The sequence below is a fragment of the Entelurus aequoreus genome, linkage group LG12 (assembly GCF_033978785.1).
Source record: "Entelurus aequoreus isolate RoL-2023_Sb linkage group LG12, RoL_Eaeq_v1.1, whole genome shotgun sequence".
NCBI classification, from domain to species: Eukaryota; Metazoa; Chordata; class Actinopteri; order Syngnathiformes; family Syngnathidae; genus Entelurus; species Entelurus aequoreus.
The window spans coordinates 61407884-61431039 of record NC_084742.1 but is presented as its reverse complement, the minus strand read 5'-3'; the positions used below and the strand labels follow the sequence as shown (position 1 = coordinate 61431039).

Genomic DNA, 23156 nt, shown 5'->3' with positions numbered 1-23156 from the left:
CTATGGACACAGAAATGACGTCACCTAAAATTCCGTTAACGGCACATAGTAATGTCGTAATTCAGCTCTGAGTGTGACACTTAAGATTCAGTCCTACACTTCGCTGAAAGTGTGAGTAAGACGCTTGATAACTAACTTTTAAGTGCAGCTTTCAGCGAAGAATTTATTTACTCTTAAGTCAACTCTTAGCAGACTTCTTAGGAGTAATTCTAAGAAGCTTGATAAGTACGGCCCCTGATCACTGACCGTATGGCGGTTAAGGTTAAAAAATAAAAATAAAAATTGCATGATTATTGTAAGTGTGTTCACGATTAATGCAATATTTCTTGTGATTAATCACATGAGTTAACACGTTCATTTTGACAGGCCTAATATATAACACATAATTATACACTATCTCGTCCTTTTAACATTGCCCCTTTTGTTTTTTAGAAATCCATAATTGCAGTGAAAGTCATATATAATAAATATTATACCCCAAATAATGGTGCTCATTAACTTTCCAGGTTTTCACAAAAAACATTTGCATTTTATTTGAAATTAAAACAATGAATATTTTGTAGTTTGGATGAATCTTATCTGGATAAAATCCTATCCAATGACATATGCTTCCTCACATACAAGCCATTAAGCCCCCACTTGATGCAAACACCTTTTAAAGCCTCTATTTGAGTCCTTTCACATTTCAGACACGTGGAGCCAACAAACGCCCGAACAAACCCTTGTGAGAGGACATCAAACATCAAAGCATATAAAGTAAACTCTCGGTTGTATGAGAGGGGAAGTAGAAGAAGAGGAAGACTTGGGATTAAAGTGCAAATAAAGCTAAAGATGCTGCGAGGCTAGTTGATGCAGTCCATGATGTGGATCTGCAGGGAGTCCAGATCTGGCAGGATGTTGTTGCATTTTGGACAGACGTATTCAGGAATATTGCCGTGATGCTGCCAGTCAGTACCTGCAGGACAGGAAAGTGGGCTTTAAAGTCTGGACGTCATGGTCTGTCAGGCCGTGCATCCAGAGCAAAAAATAAAACAAACCTCTCCCGACCAATGCTGGACTTCGTCCGTTTGGTTTTGCCAAATGTTTCCTCTGCATCTCGCTCAGTGTCAGCCTGCGACACAAACAAACACATGCCATGTTTTATCGTCACAAACAATATTCACACGCACAATGTTGGGTTTTAGGGGGATGCTCCAAATGACAACAATTTGCATAAATGGCCATGAGGCATGTGCAAGGATAAAGTTTTGAAAGACACATTTTCCCTGCAGCCGTGCAACTTTGTCTCACGCCACCAACGCACAATTTGACTGTCAGACCATAATTAGGGTCCGCTAGTACCCTGTATAAAGGACTCCCACAGGGAGTCCTTTGTACATGGACAAAGGACACTATTGAATTTGTAATGTTTATTATTATTATTATTATTCCGCACCTTTGCGCAATACTTTGACCCCCTTAACATGCTTCAAAACTCACCAAATTTTTTGCACACATACAAAAAGTGTCCGAGAACACTTTAGTCAAAAACCAAACCCCAAAATTCAAAATTGCGCAATAGCGCCCCCTAGGAAAAAAAAACAAACTGCCTCTAACTCCCACTAGGAAGGTCGTAGAGACATGAAACAAAAACCTCTATGTAGGTCTGACTTAGACCTACATTTCATAATTTCACATTCTCGGGCAAAAACCAACAGGAAGTTGGCAATTTCCCCTTCAAGACAAACATTTACTAAAAACACTCCTTTTTACGTCTTTGACCTCTAATTTGACTCCCTTAAAATACTTCAAAACTCACCAAACTTTTGGGACAGTTGGAATTTGCGATCTAAAAAAAAACCGAACCCCAAAACTCAAAATTGTGCTCTACATAATTTTTGAAAAAAACAGAGAAAAAACTGCTCCTCAGAGGAAAACTCGGACAAAACTGCTTGTAACTTCCGGTAGGAACGTCTTAGAGACATGAAACAAATACCTCCTACATTTCATAGATTGACATCCTTCAGCAAAAATCAACAGGAAGTTTGCAATCCCTCCTTCAAAACACAATTTTTGTTAAAACCGGTCACCAAACATCAAACATTATCTCCTCTGAGCGCGTTTGTCGTTTCGGCTTCAAACTACTACAGGAGAGAGATTGAACCCTTCTGATTAAAAGTTGACGACGGCGTTGTGATTCGTGCTACCGTTTTGATTTTACGCGCCTTCAAAGAAAACAACCACTGTGCCGCAACACCTTGGAAAAAAACACAGACACAACTTCCTCTAACTCCCAGTACGAATATCGTAGAGACACGAAACAAAAACCGCTATGTAGGTCTCACACAGGACTACCACTGGACAAAAGTATTGGGACACCTAGGACTAGCACCAGCCAAAATGCGGACCCGACCAACGCTGCTTGCAGCTTTAATTGATGTTTGTTTCTTGTATAGAAGAAGGAGGAACAGCAACATTAAACAATAGATCAACTATTTATTCATCAAACGGCACGATTGGCGTCCTCCTTCAACCTACTTCCTGTTCCTGTCATGCAGTTTATACACATTTACTTCCTAGTGTTTATTTATCCAGGGTAAGAAAATGAAGAACACACTTTCATTTGCTGACCTCGCCATGAGGCAGCATTCACATGATAGAGATGTTGAGGTGTGATAATAATCTCCAACAAAAATAAACAACTTCTTTGTTTTTATTTCTAATGAAAACATTTTTCTACTAAAAAAAAAAATAAAGAAAGAAACAACTTGTTGTTGGAGTTGTTCACTGCTATCCACGTGGGGATTTTTCTTTTATCATTTGTGTGAAAAGTAGGGCTGTGAATCTTTGGGCACTATGTGATTCGATTCTATTCTTGGGATAACGATTCAATTCAGAATGGATTCTCGATTCAAATCCGAATAAAAGAGTCATGTATTGTCCTCCTACTTACACAGCATCTAAGAGTCTTCCCTGCACAAGGAAGTGTGCCATCTAGTGCACACTTACAGTGCATCATGTGGAAAGGAGTGCACAATAGCGTCTCTTAAAGGCACATACACACAGTCTCCATTAGGCCTGACAAACTTCCAGCCCAATATTGTGGCACCTTTGAGAATTACTTTCTTTTTCACGCACTTCAAATCCTTCCATTTTCTCAAAAATGTAGAGTGCACCTTATAACCCAGTGCACCTCATGTACGTATTAATCCTGGTTGTGTTTATCCACCTCCAAGCTATTTTATTTGGTATGTGGTGTAATGATAAGTGTGACCAGTAGATGGCGGTCACACATAAGAGATACGTGTGGCCAGTGCACCTCATGTACGTATTAATCCTGGTTGTGTTTATCCACCGCCAAGCTATTTTATTTGGTTCGTGGTGTAATGATAAGTGTGACCAGTAGATGGCAGTCACACATGAGATACGTGTGGCCAGTGCACCTCATGTACGTATTAATCCTGGTTGTGTTTATCCACCTCCTAGCTATTTTATTTGGTACGTGGTGTAATGATAAGTGTGACCAGTAGATGGCAGTCACACATAAGAGATACGTGTGGACTGCAGAATGATGCCTGCTCTATAAATGACGCTAGCAAGTACAGGTTAGCAAGCAAGACCAAAACTTTGATGTTTCATTGAGACTATAGAACTTTACACACTGCGTTTAAAAATCTGTCAAAATGTTTTAGTACCACTTTGGTAAGCCACAAGATTTAGATTGTTGGAGCGTTACGGCTACCATAGTCAGACGTACTGTGCTTCAAGTATTATAAGGGTGTGTGTATAAGGACCTCAAAATGGCACCTATTAGTAGACATTATTTGGGACCTGCATAAGTCCGGAAAATGTCAATAAGCTCCTCCTTTTTCTCTATCTTTTTGTTATTGGGCATTCATCTTATATCTGTCAGTAGACTCGCTATGGAAGCGCTAAAAACTACTAGAAGAGGCTGTCGAAGTGGAGGCACGTAAATAAGAGCGCCCACTAAAGAGAGGGTCAGAAAGCGTCAGAAGACATTTGGACCACCATGACATGTTATGTAGACCACTAGCAAGTCTTTAAATATAGAAAATAACCATAATATGACCTTTTTAACGCCGGTGCACCTTTTGTCTGAAAATAGCGCTGAATAGACGTGCTCATCAGCCGTGTGCCTTACAGCATAATCCAGTGCAAAATACATGATGTGAAATAGTGGCCTTGACCTTCCTGTCTTCATGCTGTCTGACCCGGGACACTCATTGGGGTTTTTGGCCTACCGACTCATGGAGTCCAGCTCCTCCTGCAGGTGGCTGTTTTGTTTCTTGACATACTCCAGCTGAACAGACAGACGCTCTCGCTCCTCGTGCAGTTTCTCCCTCGCCGCCCGCTCGGCGTAGAAGTCGGAGGAGTAGACCTCGGCCTGCGGAAGGAGAAGTTGAGCAGGGGGCCGGAGGGAGGAGCCGGGAGCAGAGCGCCCACCTGCGCCTGCAACACGGAGATGGTCTCCAGCTCCTTCTCCTTGTGGAAGACCTCCTGCTTCAGGCTGTCGATGTGCTCCTGCTTGTAGGCCAGGGCCTCCTCGGCGGCAGTCAGCTGACCTTGAAGATCCTGCACCACTTTGGGGTCCACCAGCTGAGACTGCCCAAAAACAACATGGATTGATGACTCTTTCCAGCAGAGAGGTTGTCTTCACAGCAGGCGTGTCCTAACTTCCCAGCCAGGGAAATGGAAGGACGCCGCTTTGATACACTATATTGCCAAAAGTATTTGGCAAAGTATTCAGTGATTTCCAGCGTGGAACTGTCACAGGATGCCACCTGGGCAACAAATCCAGTCCTGAAATTTCCTCGCTCCTAAATATTCCAAAGTCAACTTTATTCTAAGAAAAGTGAAGAGTTTGGGAACAACAGCAACTCAGCCACCAAGTGGTAGGCCACGTAAACTGACAGAGAGGTCAGCATAGTGCGGGGGTCGGCAACCCGCGGCTCTAGAGCCGCATGCGGCTCTTTAGCGCCGCCCTAGTGGCTCTCTGGAGATTTTTCAAAAATGTATGAAGAATGGAAAAAGATGAGGGGAAAAAAAATCAATTTTTTTGTTTCAGAATGTTTTCTGTGGGAGGACAAACATGACATAAACCTCGCTAATTGTTATAAATCACACTGTTTATATTAAACATGCTTCACTGATTCGAGTATTTGGCGAGCGCCGTTTTGTCCTACTAATTTTGGCGGTCCTTGAACTCGCCGTATAGTTTGTGTCCATGTATAACTTTCTCCGACTTTCTAGGACGTGTTTTATGCCACTTCTTCTATCTCATTTTGTCCACCACACTTTTAACGTTGGGCATGAGTGCACAAAGGTGAGTTTTGTTGATGTTATTGACTTGTGTGGAGTGCTAATCAGACATATTTGGTCACTGCGTGACTGCAAGCTAATCGATGCTAACATGCTATTTAGGCTAGCTATATGTACATATTGCATATGCCTCATTTGTAGCTATATTTGAGGTCATTTAGTTTCCTTTAAGTCCTCTTAATTACATTTATATCTCATGTAATATGGCTTTTAATTTTTTGCGGCTCCAGACAGATTTGTTTTTGTATTTTTGGTCCAATATGGCTCTTTCAACATTTTGGGTTGCCGACCCCTGGCATAGTGCAAAGACTTTCTGCACAGTCACTTGCTACACAGCTCTAAACTCCATGTCACCTTCCAAATAGCCCACGTACAGTACGCAGAGAGCTTCATGGAATGGCTTTCCATGGCCGAGCAGCTGCATCTAAGCCATACATCACCAAGTCCCAATGCAAAGCGTGGGATGCAGTGGTGTAAAGGACATCACAACTGGACTCTAGAGCAGTGGAGACGCCTTCTCTGGACTGATGAATCACACTTTTACATCTGATGGACCAGTCTGGCTTTGGAGGTTGCCAGGAGAACGCTACATTTTGGACTGCGTGGTGCGGAATGTGAAATTTGGTGGAGGAGGAGTTATGGTGTGGGGTTGTTTTCCAGGAGTTGGGGCTTGGCCCCTTAGTTCCAGTGAAAGGAACTTGGAATGCTCCAGGATAGCAAAACATTTTGGACAATTCCATGGGATGGCACTTCAAGGTCATATGTGAGTCAAGGCAGGTGGCCAAATACTTTTGGCAATATAGTGTACATTCAAGATGGTTGCTCAGCTCAACACAACATCCAGATCTTAGCTTGGTGCTATGGCTAACTAAACATATTCTAGCTCATTTGCTTCTAAATGAAACATACAAATGTCTGCATGAAGTAAAAAGATGAACCACCACACCTGACCAAACCATCAGACACTTTAGCATCACGGGCACCGATTGGCTCGGCATGACTAGCATTAGCATGCTAACCTTTCTAGCCCAATGCCTCAGACTTATATCATTTGGGACTTTTTTTTTAGCCAATTTTTGCAGCCCAACACCTCAGACTCACTTGGCACATGCTTACTGTTAGCATGATGTCATGCTAACTTTTTTAGCCAATTTCACAGCCGAAAACCTTAATTCAATTCATCAATTCATCTTGTACTTGACACATGCTAACTGTTAGCATGCTAACATTATCATTACCATTAGAGATGTCCGATAATATCGGTCTGCCGATATTATCGGCCGATAAATGCGTTAAAATGTAATATCGGAAATTATCGGTATCGTTTTTTATTTTTTTATTTTTTTTATTAAATCCACATAAAAAACACAAGATACACTTACAATTAGTGCACCAAGCCAAAAAAACTCCCTCCCCCATTTACACTCATTCACACAAAAGTGTTGTTTCTTTCTGTTATTAATATTCTGCTTCCTACATCCCATCCATCCATTTTCTACCGCTTATCCCTTATGGGGTTGCGGGGGGTGCTGGAGCCTATCTCAGCTACAATCAGGCGGAAGGCGGGGTACACCCTGGACAAGTCGCCACCTCATCACAGGGCCAACACAGATAGACAGACAACATTCACACTCACATTCACACACTACGGCCAATTTAGTGTTGCCAATCAACCTATCCCCAGGTGCATGTCTTTGGAGGTGGGAGGAAGCCGGAGTACCCGGAGGGAACCCAGGCAGTCACGGGGAGAACATGCAAACTCCACACAGAAAGATCCAGAGCCCGGGATTGAACCCAGGACTGCTCAGGACCTTCGTATTGTGAGGCAGACGCACTAACCCCTCTGCCACCGTGCTGCCCTCATGCTAACTTTTTTAGCCAATTTCACAGCCGAAAACCTTAATTCAATTCATCAGTTCATCTTGTACTTGACACATGCTAACTGTTAGCATGCTAACATTATCATTACCATTAGAGATGTCCACCGATATTATCGGCCGATAAATGCGTTAAAATGTAATATCGGAAATTATCGGTATCGTTTTTTAATTTTTTTTATTAAATCCACATAAAAAACACAAGATACACTTACAATTAGTGCACCAAGCCAAAAAAACTCCCTCCCCCATTTACACTCATTCACACAAAAGTGTTGTTTCTTTCTGTTATTAATATTCTGCTTCCTACATTATATATCAATACAGTCTGCAAGGGATACAGTCCGTAAGCACACATGATTGTGCGTGCTGCTGGTCCACTAATAATACTAACCTTTAACAGTTAATTTTACAAATTTTCATTAATTACTAGTTTCTATGCAACTGTTTTTATATTGTTTTACTTTCTTTTTTATTCAAGAAAATGTTTTTAATTTATTTATCTTATTTTATTTGATTCATTTTTTTTTTAAAAGTACCTTATCTTCACCATACCTGGTTGTCCAAATTAGGCATAATAATGTGTTAATTCCACGACTGTATATATCGGTTGATATCGGTATCGGTAATTAAAGAGTTGGACAATATCGGCATATCGGCAAAAAGCCATTATCGGACATCCCTAATTACCATACTAGCTTTGTTTTTTTTTTAGCAAATTTCACACGCGTACGCTTTATAGTCACATGACTTGGTACTTGACACGTTCCAACTGTTAGCATGTAAACATCAGCACGTTGCTCTAATATTTCTATCTATTACCTCTCGTTTCTTCTTGTCCTCCTTGAGCTCGTTGTAGTCTTCAAACAGCTGCGTGTAGGCGTCCTTCAGTTGAGCCAGGTTGCTTCTAAAGAGGAGAGAAGCAGAGTGTTTAGTGGTTGATTCCACATGATCAAAACGGAGGTAGATAAGAAGGCAGCGACCTCTCCTCCCCAGCCTTCCTCTGCTCCATCAAGGTGAGCGCCTGCATGCTTTCCAGCTGCAGCTTCAGCCGATGGTTCTCCGCCTGCACCGCCTGATCGTCCCCCAGCTGAGCCTTGAGTGTGTCCACGTGGTGCTCCGCCAGCTGGCACCTGGAGACGGCAGGGACAACAACATGGTAGGGTTTGTGCGGCCTCGTCATCGTCCATGTCAGCCAACCTGTCTTGCAGGTTCTTCTTCATGCCTTCTGCCTCATCCAGCTTGCTCTGAGCCTGCTGCAGCTCTTCAACCAGCGTCTTCATCCCACACTTCATGCTCTCCAACTCAGCCTGCAGTATTTGTACACACATCTCTTTCTTTCTATTGTTCTTCATGTTCAATAACACTTCATGTCTGTTAAGCTGACTACACGCGTTTGCTCTCCGCTCATCTGTGTTCACAACAATTATGTTTTCTTCAATATTTACAATTTTAACTATATTTCTGTTTCATTTGTGTATTTACTTCACCTTATGTTTGCAATCTACACGCCTTTTACCTGACACATGAAACGTGACAACCATCCACTTAAGCCGCCAGATGGCAGTCTAGTGTCCAATATCTTAAAATGTGTTTTGTGGCAAATTTCAACTGACCACAGTGGATATGTAGAGTGGCTTTTTTTTTTTATTTGATTGAAACTTTTATTAGTAGATTGCACAGTACAGTACATATTCCGTACAATTGACCACTAAATGGTAACACCCCAATAGGTTTTTCAACTTGCGCTTTCCATTATTTTCGGCAAACTGCATTGCCAACTAATTAAACCCTCTTCCTCTCACCCCTTCCCTTCTGTAAATAAAGGATTATCTTATATATTTTAAAATAAGTTTTCTATGTTTTAGATATTGTAAATATTGACTGACCCCAGCTCCTGAGAACCAGTGTCCTCTGCAGTGGACATTTGTTTTTGGGGCGTGTGACCCTGGGAACATGCTTCAAAAAGCAAAACGTGTTCATTGCAGTCGTTCGTCCTGACTTTTTCATTTTGATCCCCAAAAATTGTTTTATTCATTCTTATTTTTGAATTTGAATGTATGATTATTTATTGAAAGGACAAGCGGTAGAAAATGGATGGATGGAGTTGATCTATTTTATTTTTCAGTATCAAATGGTTCAAGTCGGTCAAAACATGTTTAGAATTGAAATAAGAATACAAAGTCATGTTATTGTAGGTTGATCTTGTTGAGGATACAAAGTTACAAATGAAAAAGAAAAAGCTGCAATACATTTTTTTTCTGCCTTAAAAATTTGGGGTGCAGCAAAAAAATGAGGATTTTTATTCTTCCTGATTCAAAATTGATTCATCATTTTGATTTTTTTTTTATCGCAAATAGAAAATACGTTTTCTTTCCTAAGAATCCATTTAAAAAAACATTTTTGAGGCCATCTTCATGCAACCTAAATGAGCTTTTTAAAGGTTTCATTGTAATTATGATACCAAATATGACTTCTGAAACGGATCGTCACCCAGGCCTGGCCCTAACCAATCTGGCGCCCTAGGCAAGATTTTAGGTGGCGCCCCCCCCCCCCCCCCCCCCACATCGGCAGTGAAGTGTATATACTCACAAGAAACCGAATAGCTTTGTCTTTGACCTTTTGTTTTACTTAAAGAAAGCAAATTAACATATTATATGAGAATGTTATGTTATGATGATCTTTAACCGAATCACAGCAGTGCTCAAATTAAAAAACAGCATTCCCTCTCATATGATATTGCTTAATTAACATTAATGATGTGCACTTTAACAACTAGGCTTACAACTATATCTAATATATAAAGGGGTGGAAAAGTGACTATTACCTGCAGGGCAAACATTAGCTAACCAGAAGGCAATAACAATGTAAACAAAAAACACCTGCTTAAAAGATCTAATACAAATGTCCCTGAGGAATGTAAGGTGGGAGTACTGTAATAACCTAACGTTACATTATTATTTTCCATAACAATTTAGCCCCCTTCACAATATTAACACGACGTTAAAACAGAACTAGCTATTTATTGATTAGCAATTGCCCAATCATGTAACATTAGCTTAATGCTAAAAAGCCAGGTTACTATCACATTCTGTACCAGACAAATAATTTCATGTAGGCTAACGTTACCTACCTGCTACCTCTGTCTTTTTCTAGTTTCTCCTCCTCTTCTTTTCTCTTTTTTCTTCCCTAGACACCTGACAGTTTTGGCCGTTTTGACATCTTGTGTTGATTTTTTGATGTGGTGACATCCAAAAAGAGTCATGATACGGGAAGGGAGGGGGCGCACCGTGCGGGGGGAAGGGGCGTAATGTTGTAACAAATAATATTTCAATTAAATAGGCTTGACTTTGCATTTTAATTAACGTGGGATTATTTTTTGTAATTAGAAATAATAGTACCAACTTTTTTTTTTTTTTTCTCCAACATTTGTGGCACTGGCGTGGCGCCCCCTGATGGACGGCGCCCTTAGCATTTGCCTATACGGCCTATGCCACGTCGTCACCCGAGGACTGGGATGGAATCGTTGAAAGATACACAATAAAAATACAATTGACCTTGTCCTTCCCAGAATCCTCTCTGGTCTCTGAGGTCATGGATGTCTGCGTTGCTACGGCAACAAGACTCCTGCTCTCCTCCAGCGCCGTATTCCTGTTGGGAGTATAAAGCGTGACAGGGTACTCTAAAAGCCAGAGTCTGTGGGTAAGTTTTACTTGTCCATGGCGGCCTGCAGCTCGCCCTGCAGCCGCTCGGCCCGCTGCGTCTCGCTCCGCAGGGAGGCCAGCAGGTGGCTGACCGTCATCTCCTCGCTGTCCAGCCGGGTGTCGTCGTCGGGGCGTTTGCTGACAACACCTTGGTCCTGAAAGTCATGGACAAGTCATCACCTGGGCAGGTGGCTCCTTACCTGCATTGCAACATGGCTTCTGTCCAGTGCAATAAACAAAAAGTGCTTAGTTCTCATGTCCACTCCTAATCACTATTCAAGTTCAATTGTTACCTATACTGTAATAAGTCTTCAAATCACCATTAACTAATGATCAAATTCTTCCAATTAACATCCAGTCCAGATATTATTAGAACATTCCAGAGTTCCCTTGGTTATCACAGATCAGGGGTGTCCAAAGTTCAAGTCCCTTCAAGTTGGCCTACAAGGCGTCATGTCATGAGTTGGCACCATTCACTTTCAATTCCAGGTGGTCCCTGAATGCCACACATGTGCTGTGGACAATGTCAGTAAATCAGATCAATGACCCTGGAGAGTACTTTGATATCATAGCACAGCATTTACTTATACGACACAACCCAAACAACCTTCCCTAGTCATGGCGCAAAAAAAACAAAACTGCCACTAATAAACATGTTCACTTATAACACAACCTGCCCACTGAACATTGTGGAGGTTATGAAAAATGTACAAACACCATAAAAACATCAGAATGACAGCCATTTAAATCCATTGGAGTGCATGATGGGAAAAATGCAAAACACTCTCCACACGTATCCATGTTTGGTGCATTTTAGCTGCTTGATATTTATGATTGATTACAAAACTTTAAGGAAGTTGTCAGGGAAGTAAACAATGTAGGAGTCAAACTTTCACATACTCTTAAAATGATACTCTAAATTATATATCCATCATATTCATTATAAATCCATCATAATAATTACACATCCATCATATAATTATACATCCATCATATTCATAATATATCCATCATAATAATCATACATCAATCCTATAATTATACATCCATCATATTCATAATATATCCATCATAATAACTATACATAAATCCTACAATTATACATCCATCATATTCATAATATATCCATCATATTCATTATATATCCATCCTAATAATTATACATCCATCCTATAATTATACATCCATCATATTCATAATATATCCATCATATTCATAATATATCCATCATAATAATTATACATCCATCCTATAATTATACACCCATCATACTCATAATATATTCATCATATTCATAATATATCCATCATAATAATTATATATCCATGATAGTAATTATACATCCATCCTATAATTATACATCCATCATATTCATAATATATCCATCATATTCATTATATATCCATCATAATAATTATACATCCATCCTATAATTATACATCCATCCTATAATTATACATTCATCATATTCATAATATATCCATCATATTCATTATATATCCATCATAATAATTATACATCCATCCTATAATTATACATCCATCATATTCATAGTATATCCATCATATTCATAATATATCCATCATAATAATTATACATCCATCCTATAATTATAAATTCATCATATTCATAATATATCCATCATATTCATTATATATCCATCATAATAATTATACATCCATCCTATAATTATACATCCATCATATTCATAGTATATCCATCATATTCATAATATATCCATCATAATAATTATACATCCATCCTGTAATTATACATCCATCATATTCATAATATATCCATCATATTCATTATATATCCATCCTCATAATTATACATCCATCCTATAATTATACATCCATCATATTCATAATATATCCATCATATTCATTATATATCCATCATAATAATTATACATCCATCCTATAATTATATATCCATCATATTCATAATATATCCATCATATTCATTATATATCCATCATAATAATTATACATCCATCCTATAATTATACATCCATCCTATAATTATAAATTCATCATATTCATAATATATCCATCATATTCATTATATATCCATCCTAATAATTATACATCCATCCTATAATTATACATCCATCATATTCATAGTATGTCCATCATATTCATAATATATCCATCATAATAATTATACATCCATCCTGTAATTATACATCCATCATATTCATAATATATCCATCATATTCATTATATATCCATCCTCATAATTATACATCCATCCTATAATTATACATCCATCATATTCATAATATATCCATCATAATAATTATATATACATCATAATAATTATACATCCATCCTATAATTATACATCCATCATATTCATAATATATCCATCATAATAATTATACATCCAGCCTATAATTATACACCCATCATACTCATAATATATCCATCATATTCATAATATATCCATCATAATAATTATACATCCATCCTATAATTATACATCAATCCTATAATTATACATCCATCCTATAATTATACATCCATCATATTCATAATATATCCATCATAATACTTATACATCCATCCTATAATTATACATCCATCATATTCATAATATATCCATCATAATAATTATACATCCATCCTATAGTTATACATCCATCATATTCATAATATATCCATCATAATAATTATACATCCATACTATAATTATACATCCATCATATTCATTATATATCCATCATAATAATTATACATCCATCCTATAATTATACACCCATCATACTCATAATATATCCATCATATTAATAATATATCCACCATAATAATTATACATCCATCCTATAGTTATACATCCATCATATTCATAATATATCCATCATATTCATAATATATCCATCCTAATAATTATACATCCATACTATAATTATACATCCATCATATTCATTATATATTCATCATAATAATTATACATCCATCCTATAATTATACATCCATCATATTCATAAAATATCCATCATATTCATTATATATCCATCATAATAATTATACATCCACCATATTCATTATATATCCATCATAATAATTATAAATCCATCCTATAATTATACATCCATCATATTCATAATATATCCATCAAATTAATTACATATCCATCATAATAATTATACATCCATCCTATAATTATACACCCATCATACTCATAATATATCCATCCTATAATTGTACATCCATCATATTCATAATATATCCATCAAATTAATTATATATCATCATAATAATTATACATCCATCCTATAATTATACACCCATCATACTCATAATATATCCATCATATTAATAATATATCCACCATAATAATTATACATCCATCCTATAATTATACATCCATCATATTCATAATAGATCCATCATAATAATTATACATCCATCCTATAATTATACATCCATCATATTCATAGTATATCCATCATAATAATTATACATCCAGCCTATAATTATACACCCATCATACTCATAATATATCCATCATATTCATAATATATCCATCATAATAATTATATATCCATCCTATAATTATACATCAATCCTATAATTATACATCCATCCTATAATTATACATCCATCATATTCATAATATATCCATCATAATAATTATATATACATCATAATAATTATACATCCATCCTATAATTATACATACATCATATTCATAATATATCCATCATAATAATTATATATACATCATAATAATTATACATCCATCCTATAATTATACATACATCATATTCATAATATATCCATCATAATAATTATACATCCAGCCTATAATTATACACCCATCATACTCATAATATATCCATCATATTCATAATATATCCATCATAATAATTATATATCCATCCTATAATTATACATCAATCCTATAATTATACATCCATCCTATAATTATACATCCATCATATTCATAATATATCCATCATAATAATTATACATCCATCCTATAATTATACATCCATCATATTCATAATATATCCATCATAATAATTATACATCCATCCTATAGTTATACATCCATCATATTCATAATACATCCATCATATTAATTATATATCCATCCTAATAATTATACATCCATACTATAATTATACATCCATCATATTCATTATATATCCATCATAATAATTATACATCCATCCTATAATTATACACCCATCATACTCATAATATATCCATCATATTAATATATCCACCATAATAATTATACATCCATCCTATAATTATACATCCATTATATTCATAATATATCCATTATAATAATTATACATCCATCCTATAATTATACATCCATCATATTCATAATATATCCATCAAAATAATTATACATCCAGCCTATAATTATACACCCATCATACTCATAATATATCCATCATATTCATAATATATCCATCATAATAATTATATATCCATCCTATAATTATATATCAATCCTATAATTATACATCCATCCTATAATTATACATCCATCATATTCATAATATATCCATCATAATAATTATATATCCATCCTATAATTATACATCAATCCTATAATTATACATCCATCCTATAATTATACATCCATCATATTCATAATATATCCATCATAATAATTATACATCCATCCTATAATTATACATCCATCATATTCATGAAATATAATAAGTATTTGGCTCCCGGCCAATCTGTGAGCCCGATGCGGCCCCCAAGTCAAAGCGTTTGGACCCCCCTGCTGTAGAAGCTACTAGAATGTTGATGTAGCAAGTTGAAATGTGCAAGTGAACTCCGTACAGAAAGATGATTTCTACTTCCTCCTCACCGACACCTTGATGACCTCGATGAAGGAGTCCTCGTGGGAGTTGTGGTCGGCCTTCAGCTGCAGCTCAGAGTTCAAAGCCACCAGGTCGTTCTTCTCCGCCTGCAGTCGGGCCAGCTGCGCACGGAGGGCGTCGGCCTCTGCACTGGGTCTGGCTACCTGTGTTCAGTACGTTTAAATCAGGACCTGGTCCAGTACGTTTAAATCAGAACCTGGTCCAGTACGGCACCAGCACACTCACTTGTGAGGCGTCACCCGCCTCCTCCAGTTTCTGGCTCAGTTCCTGGTTTTGAAGCGTCATGGCCTCCATTTGGAGCGCGGCCTCCTCCAGCCTGGTGATCATGAGCTGGTGCTCCTCCCGCTGCTTGTCTCGCCACGTGGACAGACCCTCCAAACGCTCTTTCATCACCAGGTTGGTCTTACGTAAAGATTCTGGGTGGACGGACACAAGTGAATGGGTGCACAGAACTCATAGGACAGGTCTACTGGGACACACCTTTCAAATCTTTGTTCTCTTGGATGAGGACTTTCATCTGCTGCAGAGGTTCCTCCAGCGTGTCCACCCCACTGGAGACCCCACTGGAGACCCCACTGGAGACGTCTCCGTTCATCATCTGGACGCGCTGATGCTGACAGGAGAATTCACACACATTTTAGCTTTGGAGCACACCCACACTGGACTAGGGTTGTACTGGTACTAATTAATGTCTCATGTTATCTTTCTTGTGGTTCTCCTTTGTCGCAGTCTAGTTCTGGTCCGTCATATTATCTTTGTTGTGGTTCTCCTTTGTCGCAGTCTAGTTCTGGTCCGTCATATTATCTTTGTAGTGGTTCTCCTTGGCCGCAGTCTAGTTCTGGTCCGTCATATTATCTTTGTTGTGGTTCTCCTTGGTCGCAGTCTAGTTCTGGTCCGTCATATTATCTTTGTTGTGGTTCTCCTTGGTCGCAGTCTAGTTCTGGTCCGTCATATTATCTTTGTTGTTGTTCTCCTTGGTCGCATTCTGGTCCGTCATATTATCTTTGTTGTGGTTCTTCTTTGTCGCAGTCTAGTTCTGGTCCGTCATATTATCTTTGTTGTGGTCCTCCTTTGTCTCAGTCTAGTTCTGGTCCGTCATATTATCTTTGTTGTGGTTCTCCTTTGTCTCAGTCTAGTTCTGGTCCGTCATATTATCTTTGTTGTGGTTCTCCTTTGTCTCAGTCTAGTTCTGGTCCGTCATATTATCTTTGTTGTGGTTCTCCTTTGTCTCAGTCTAGTTCTGGTCCGTCATATTATCTTTGTTGTGGTTCTCCTTTGTCGGAGTCTAGTTCTGGTCCGTCATATTATCTTTGTTGTGGTTCTCCTTTGTCGGAGTCTAGTTCTGGTCTGTCACATTATCTTTGTTGTGGTTCTCCTTGGTCGGAGTCTAGTTCTGGTCCGTCATATTATCTTTGTTGTGGTTCTACTTGGTCACAGTCTAGTTCTGGTCCGTCATATTATCTTTGTTGTGGTTCTCCTTGGTCGCAGTCTAGTTCTGGTCCGTCATATTATCTTTGTTGTGGTTCTCCTTTGTCGGAGTCTAGTTCTGGTCCGTCACATTATCTTTGTTGTGGTTCTCCTTGGTCGGAGTCTAGTTCTGGTCTGTCATATTATCTTTGTTGTGGTTCTCCTTTGTCGGAGTCTAGTTCTGGTCTGTCACATTATCTTATTTAGGCAAGTGGCAAACAAAAAGTGCAGTACACAAAAAATAGAAAAGAAAACACACACACACACAAAGAGCACTATTGACAATAACACAACAAAACACGGCATAGAACGGAGGACATGAGGAAAAACGCCACCTATGAGGTGTCAACACTGGAGAAGAACTCAAATTAACGCCATCTAAAAAACAGTATAGTGGAGGCCCTTAGGGATATTTTCGTTCACTTTTGTCTAAAAGCGCCAAATTTGGCACAGGTGTAGCTCAGGGCATACTTAAATGATTTAGCTAGGGCGCCCCCGCTGGTGACCTTTGGGGTCGCCACAGCGGCCAATCAAATATGGCCGCCACTTGTAATAGCTTTTGTCTCTAACATTTGAAACAGATGAGCTACAAATGTAAACTTGTTGTCTATTTCATGTGTTTTTGACAATTAAAAATGTGTTGGAATGCTCATTTTTATTTTTGGGTGTGTCTAGACCCCTAATTTGCATATTTCCAAGTGGCATTTTGCTAATCTGAAGACATTGGACGTAACTTGGGCATTGTTATGTATGAGTAGAACCTGGTGCAACATGCATGATTCCTTTCTAATGTTTATATGAACAAGTATGTGCTCCAATCACTACATCACAAAAAAAAAAAGAAATGATTGGAAACTCAAGACAGCCATGACATGATGTTCTTTACTAGTGTATGTACACTTTTGACCACCACTGTATATGTATCCATCCATTCATTTTATACAGCTTGTCCCTTTTGGGGTCACGGGTGGGGCTGGAGCCTATCCAGCTGCACTGGGGTGGAAGGCGGGGTACACCCTGGACAAGAGTCCACCTCATGGCAGATAGACATATATACAAACCCCGTTTCCATATGAGTTGGGAAATTGTGTTAGATGTAAATATAAACGGAATACAATGATTTGCAAATCATTTTCAACCCATATTCAGTTGAATATGCTACAAAGACAACATATTTGATGTTCAAACTCATAAACGTTTTTTTTTGTGCAAATAATCATTAACTTTAGAATTTGATGCCAGCAACACGTGACAAAGAAGTTGGGAAAGGTGGCAATAAATACTGATAAAGTTGAGGAATGCTCATCAAACACTTATTTGGAACATCCCACAGGTGAACAGGCTAATTGGGAACAGGTGGGTGCCATGATTGGGTATAAAAGTAGATTCCATGAAATGCTCAGTCATTCACAAACAAGGATGAGGCGAGGGTCACCACGTTGTCAACAAATGCCTGAGCAAATTGTTGAACAGTTTAAGAAAAACCTTTCTCAAGCAGCTATTGCAAGGAATTTAGGGATTTCACCATCTACGCTCCGTAATATCATCAAAGGGTTCAGAGAATCTGGAGAAATCACTGCACGTAAGCAGCTAAGCCCGTGACCTTCCATCCCTCAGGCTGTACTGCATCAACAAGCCACATCAGTGTGTAAAGGATATCACCACATGGGCTCAGGAACACTTCAGAAACCCACTGTCAGTAACTACAGTTGGTCGCTACATCTGTAAGTGCAAGTTAAAACTCTCCTATGCAAGGCGAAAACTGTTTATCAACAACACCCAGAAACGCCGTCGGCTTCGCTGGGCCTGAGCTCATCTAAGATGGACTGATACAAAGTGGAAAAGGTTCTGTGGTCTGACGAGTCCACATTTCAAATTGTTTTTGGAAACTGTAAAAGTCGTGTCCTCCGGACCAAAGAGGACAAGAACCATCCGGATTGTTCTAGGCGCAAAGTGTAAAAGGCAACATGTGTGATGGTATGGGGGTGTATTAGTGCCCAAGACATGGGTAACTTACACATCTGTGAAGGCACCATTAATGCTGAAAGGTACATGCAGCTTTTGGAGCAACATATGTTGCCATCCAAGCAACGTTACCATGGACGCCCCTGCTTATTTCAGCAAGACAATGCCAAGCCACGTGTTACATCAACGTGGCTTCATAGTAAAAGAGTGCGGGTACTAGACTGGCCTGCCTGTAGTCCAGACATTGAAAATGTGTGGCGCATTATGAAGCATAAAATAGCACAAGGGAGACCCCCGGACTGTTGAACAACTTAAGCTGTACATCAAGCAAGAATGGGAAAGAATTCCACCTGAGAAGCTTCAAAAATGTGTCTCCTCAGTTCCCAAACCTTTACTGAGTGTTGTTAAAAGGAAAGGCCATGTGACACAGTGGTGAACATGCCCTTTCTCGACTACTTTGGCACGTGTTGCAGCCATGAAATTCTAACTTCATTATTATTTGCAAAAAAAAATAAAGTTTATGAGTTTGAACATCAAATATGTTGTCTTTGTAGCATATTCAACTGAATATGGCTTGAAAAGGATTTGCAAATCATTGTATTCCGTTTATATTTACATCTAACACAATTTCCCAACTCATATGGAAACGGGGTTTGTATTTGTCACGGTTTGAACATTTCTCACCCACATCTGTGGTCCCCTCCAAGGTTTCTCATTGACATTCCATTGGGTTGAGTTTTTCCTTGCCCTGATGTGGGATCTGAGCCCAGGATGTGGTTGTGGCTTGTGCAGCCCTTTGAGACACTCGTGATTTAGGTAACTTTGTTTAATTGATTGGTGAACTCTACGTCAACATGACACGTTGCCGCTGTAAAAGCAACTCACATTGTTGAGACTTTAGCGAGTAAAAAGCAGAAGGCCACGTCACAGAAGAAGTGATTGTAGTTTGTGTCTTTTTAAACACCTTACATGACCTTTACTTTCTCTTTCTGCCTTGATCCAGCCAGCTACTCACATCTCCACCAAACTGCGTCACAACAAAACATGGAACGACTTGAGGGATTTGAACCAACCTGCGATGAGATCTCAATCTTGTCTTGTCTCCAACACAGAAGCGCACTTTAGTTGGATTGACGACGAGCTGTTGTTGATGTTGACAGACCTAGCTCGACCTGCCCGCTTCTGCTCCTCAGTTAGCTTCAAGACTCATTTGAAAAGAAAAAGCGTTTCCGGTTTGAAACCAATTCAAAATAAAACACTGTCGTACGAACCATCCTTCTGACGTTTTATTTTGAAGGCATGTTTGCTTGTTTTCCGTGCTAACACAGCCCGGTGTGAAATAGGCTTTCCATTTCCTTAAAATGACGTCATAAGGAAACAGACTTGTACACACACACCCGTGATACTGATTCACATCCACATGATGTATAAGTTAGTGCTTGGTTCACATCCACATGATATATAAGTTAGTGCTTGGTTCACATCCACATGATATATAAGTTAGTGCTTGGTTCACATCCACATGATGTATAAGTTAGTGCTTGGTTCACATCCACATGATGTATAAGTTAGTGCTTGGTTCACATCCACATGATGTATAAGTTAGTGCTTGCTTCACATCCACATGATATATAAGTTAGTGCTTGGTTCACATCCACATGATGTGAACCAAGATGTACTAGTTAACATAACACTGAGATGCTGGTTAAAATAACACTGAGGTACTATTTAACATAATGATATGTCACTGAGGTACTAGTTAAAATAATGATATGACACTAGTTATAATAACACTGAGGTACTAGTTAACATAATGATATGACACTGGCGTACTAGTTAAAAATAATGATACGACACTGAGGTTCTAGTTAACACAATGATATGACACTGAGGTACTAGTTAAAATAATGGTATGACACTGAGGTACTAGTTCAAATAACACTGAGGTACTAGTTAAAATAATGATATGACGCTGAGGTACTAGTTAAAATAATGATATGACACTGATGTACTAGTTAAAATAACACTGAGGTACTAGTTAACATAATTATATGTCACTGAGGTACTAGTTAAAATAATGATATGACACGGAGGTACTAGTTAAAATAACACTGAGGTACTAGTTAAGATAATGATATGACACTGAGGTACTAGTTAAAATAACACTGAGGTACTAGTTAAAATAATGATATGACACTGAGGTACTAGTTAAAATAATGATATGACACTGAGGTACTAGTTAACATAACACTGAGATACTGGTTAAAATAACACTAAGGTACTAGTTAACATAATGATATGTCACTGAGGTACTAGTTAAAATAATGATATGACACTGAGGTACTAGTTATAATAACATTGAGGTACTAGTTAACATAATGATATGACACTGACATACTAGTTAAAAAATAATGATACGACACTGAGGTACTAGTTAACATAATGATATGACACTTAGGTACTAGTTAAAATAATGGTATGACACTGAGGTACTAGTTCAAATAACACTGAGGTACTAGTTAAAATAATGATATGACACTGAGGTACAAGTTAAAATAATGATATGACACTGAGGCACTAGTTAAAATAATTATATGACACTGAGGTACTAGTTAACATAACACTGAGGTACTAGTTACAATAATGATATGACACTGAGGTACTAGTTAACATAAGACTGATATACTAGTTAAAATAACACTGAGGTACTAGTTAACATAATGATATGTCACTGAGGTACTAGTTAAAATAATGATATGACACTGAGGTACTAGTTAAAATAATGATATGACAATGAGGTACTGGTTAAAATAACACTGATGTACTAGTTAAAATAATGATATGACACTGAGGTACTAGTTAACCTAACACTGAGGTACTAGTTCAAATAATGATATGACACTGATGTACTAGTTAACATAACACTGAGATACTGGTTAAAATAACACTGAGGTACTAGTTAACATAATGATATGTCACTGAGGTACTAGTTAAAATAATGATATGACACTGAGGTACTAGTTAAAATAACACTGAGGTACTAGTTAAAATAATGATATGACACTGAGGTACTACTTAAAATAACACTGAGGTACTAGTTAACATAATGATTATGACACTGACGTACTAGTTAAAATAATGATACAACACTGAGGTACTAGTTAAAATAACACTAAGGTACTAGTTAACATAATGATATGACAATGAGGTACTAGTTAAAATAACACTGAGGTACTAGTTAAAATAATGATATGACACTGAGGTACTAGTTAAAATAATGATATGACACTGAGGTACTAGTTAACCTAACACTGAGGTACTAGTTAAAATAATGATATGACACTGATGTACTAGTTAACATAACACTGAGATACTGGTTAAAATAACACTGAGGTACTAGTTAACATAATGATATGTCACTGAGGTACTAGTTAAAATAATGACATGACACTGAGGTACTAGTTAAAATAGCACTGAGGTACTAGTTAAAATAATGATATGACACTGAGGTACTAGTTAAAATAATGATATGACACTGATGTACTAGTTAAAATAACACTGAGGTACTAGTTAACATAATGATATGTCACTGAGGTACTAGTTAAAATAATGATATGACACTGAGGTACTAGTTAAAATAACACTGAGGTACTAGTTAAAATAATGATATGACACTGAGGTACTAGTTAAAATAATTATATGACACTGAGGTACTAGTTAACCTAACACTGAGGTACTAGTTAAAATAATGATATGACACTGATGTACTAGTTAACATAACACTGAGATACTGGTTGAAATAACACAGAGGTACTAGTTAACATAATGATATGTCACTGAGGTACTAGTTAAAATAATGATATGACACTGAGGTACTAGTTATAATAACACTGAGGTACTAGTTAAAATAATGATATGACATTGAGGTACTAGTTAAAATAATGATATGACACTGATGTACTAGTTAAA

General features: G+C 37.8%; 1 protein-coding gene across 1 annotated transcript; it reads right to left on the bottom strand.

Moving 5' to 3' along the window:
* Positions 1-507: 507 nt before the first annotated feature.
* Positions 508-20493, bottom strand: optn (optineurin). The gene is made up of 13 exons (XM_062066351.1): positions 20261-20493; positions 16236-16368; positions 15981-16171; positions 15743-15898; positions 10910-11055; positions 10754-10847; positions 8397-8506; positions 8180-8329; positions 8019-8103; positions 4444-4602; positions 4242-4384; positions 1038-1111; positions 508-955 (listed from the first exon to the last, which is right to left on the bottom strand). The coding sequence occupies exons 2-13, from the start codon at positions 16351-16353 to the stop codon at positions 843-845; spliced, it is 1539 nt and encodes a 512-aa protein (XP_061922335.1). The 5' UTR covers positions 16354-16368; positions 20261-20493; the 3' UTR covers positions 508-842.
* Between the last annotated feature and the right edge of the window lie 2663 nt (positions 20494-23156).

Bases quoted from the DNA above. Each gene is read 5' to 3' on its own strand.
- optn (XM_062066351.1), bottom strand. From the start codon at position 16,353: ATGATGAACGGAGACGTCTCCAGTGGGGTCTCCAGTGGGGTCTCCAGT. The intron at 15,899-15,980 runs GTGAGTGTGCTG...TACTGAACACAG, and splicing joins AGGCGGGTGACGCCTCACAA to GTAGCCAGACCCAGTGCAGA. The intron at 8,330-8,396 runs GTTGGCTGACAT...TGCCGTCTCCAG, and splicing joins AAGAAGAACCTGCAAGACAG to GTGCCAGCTGGCGGAGCACC.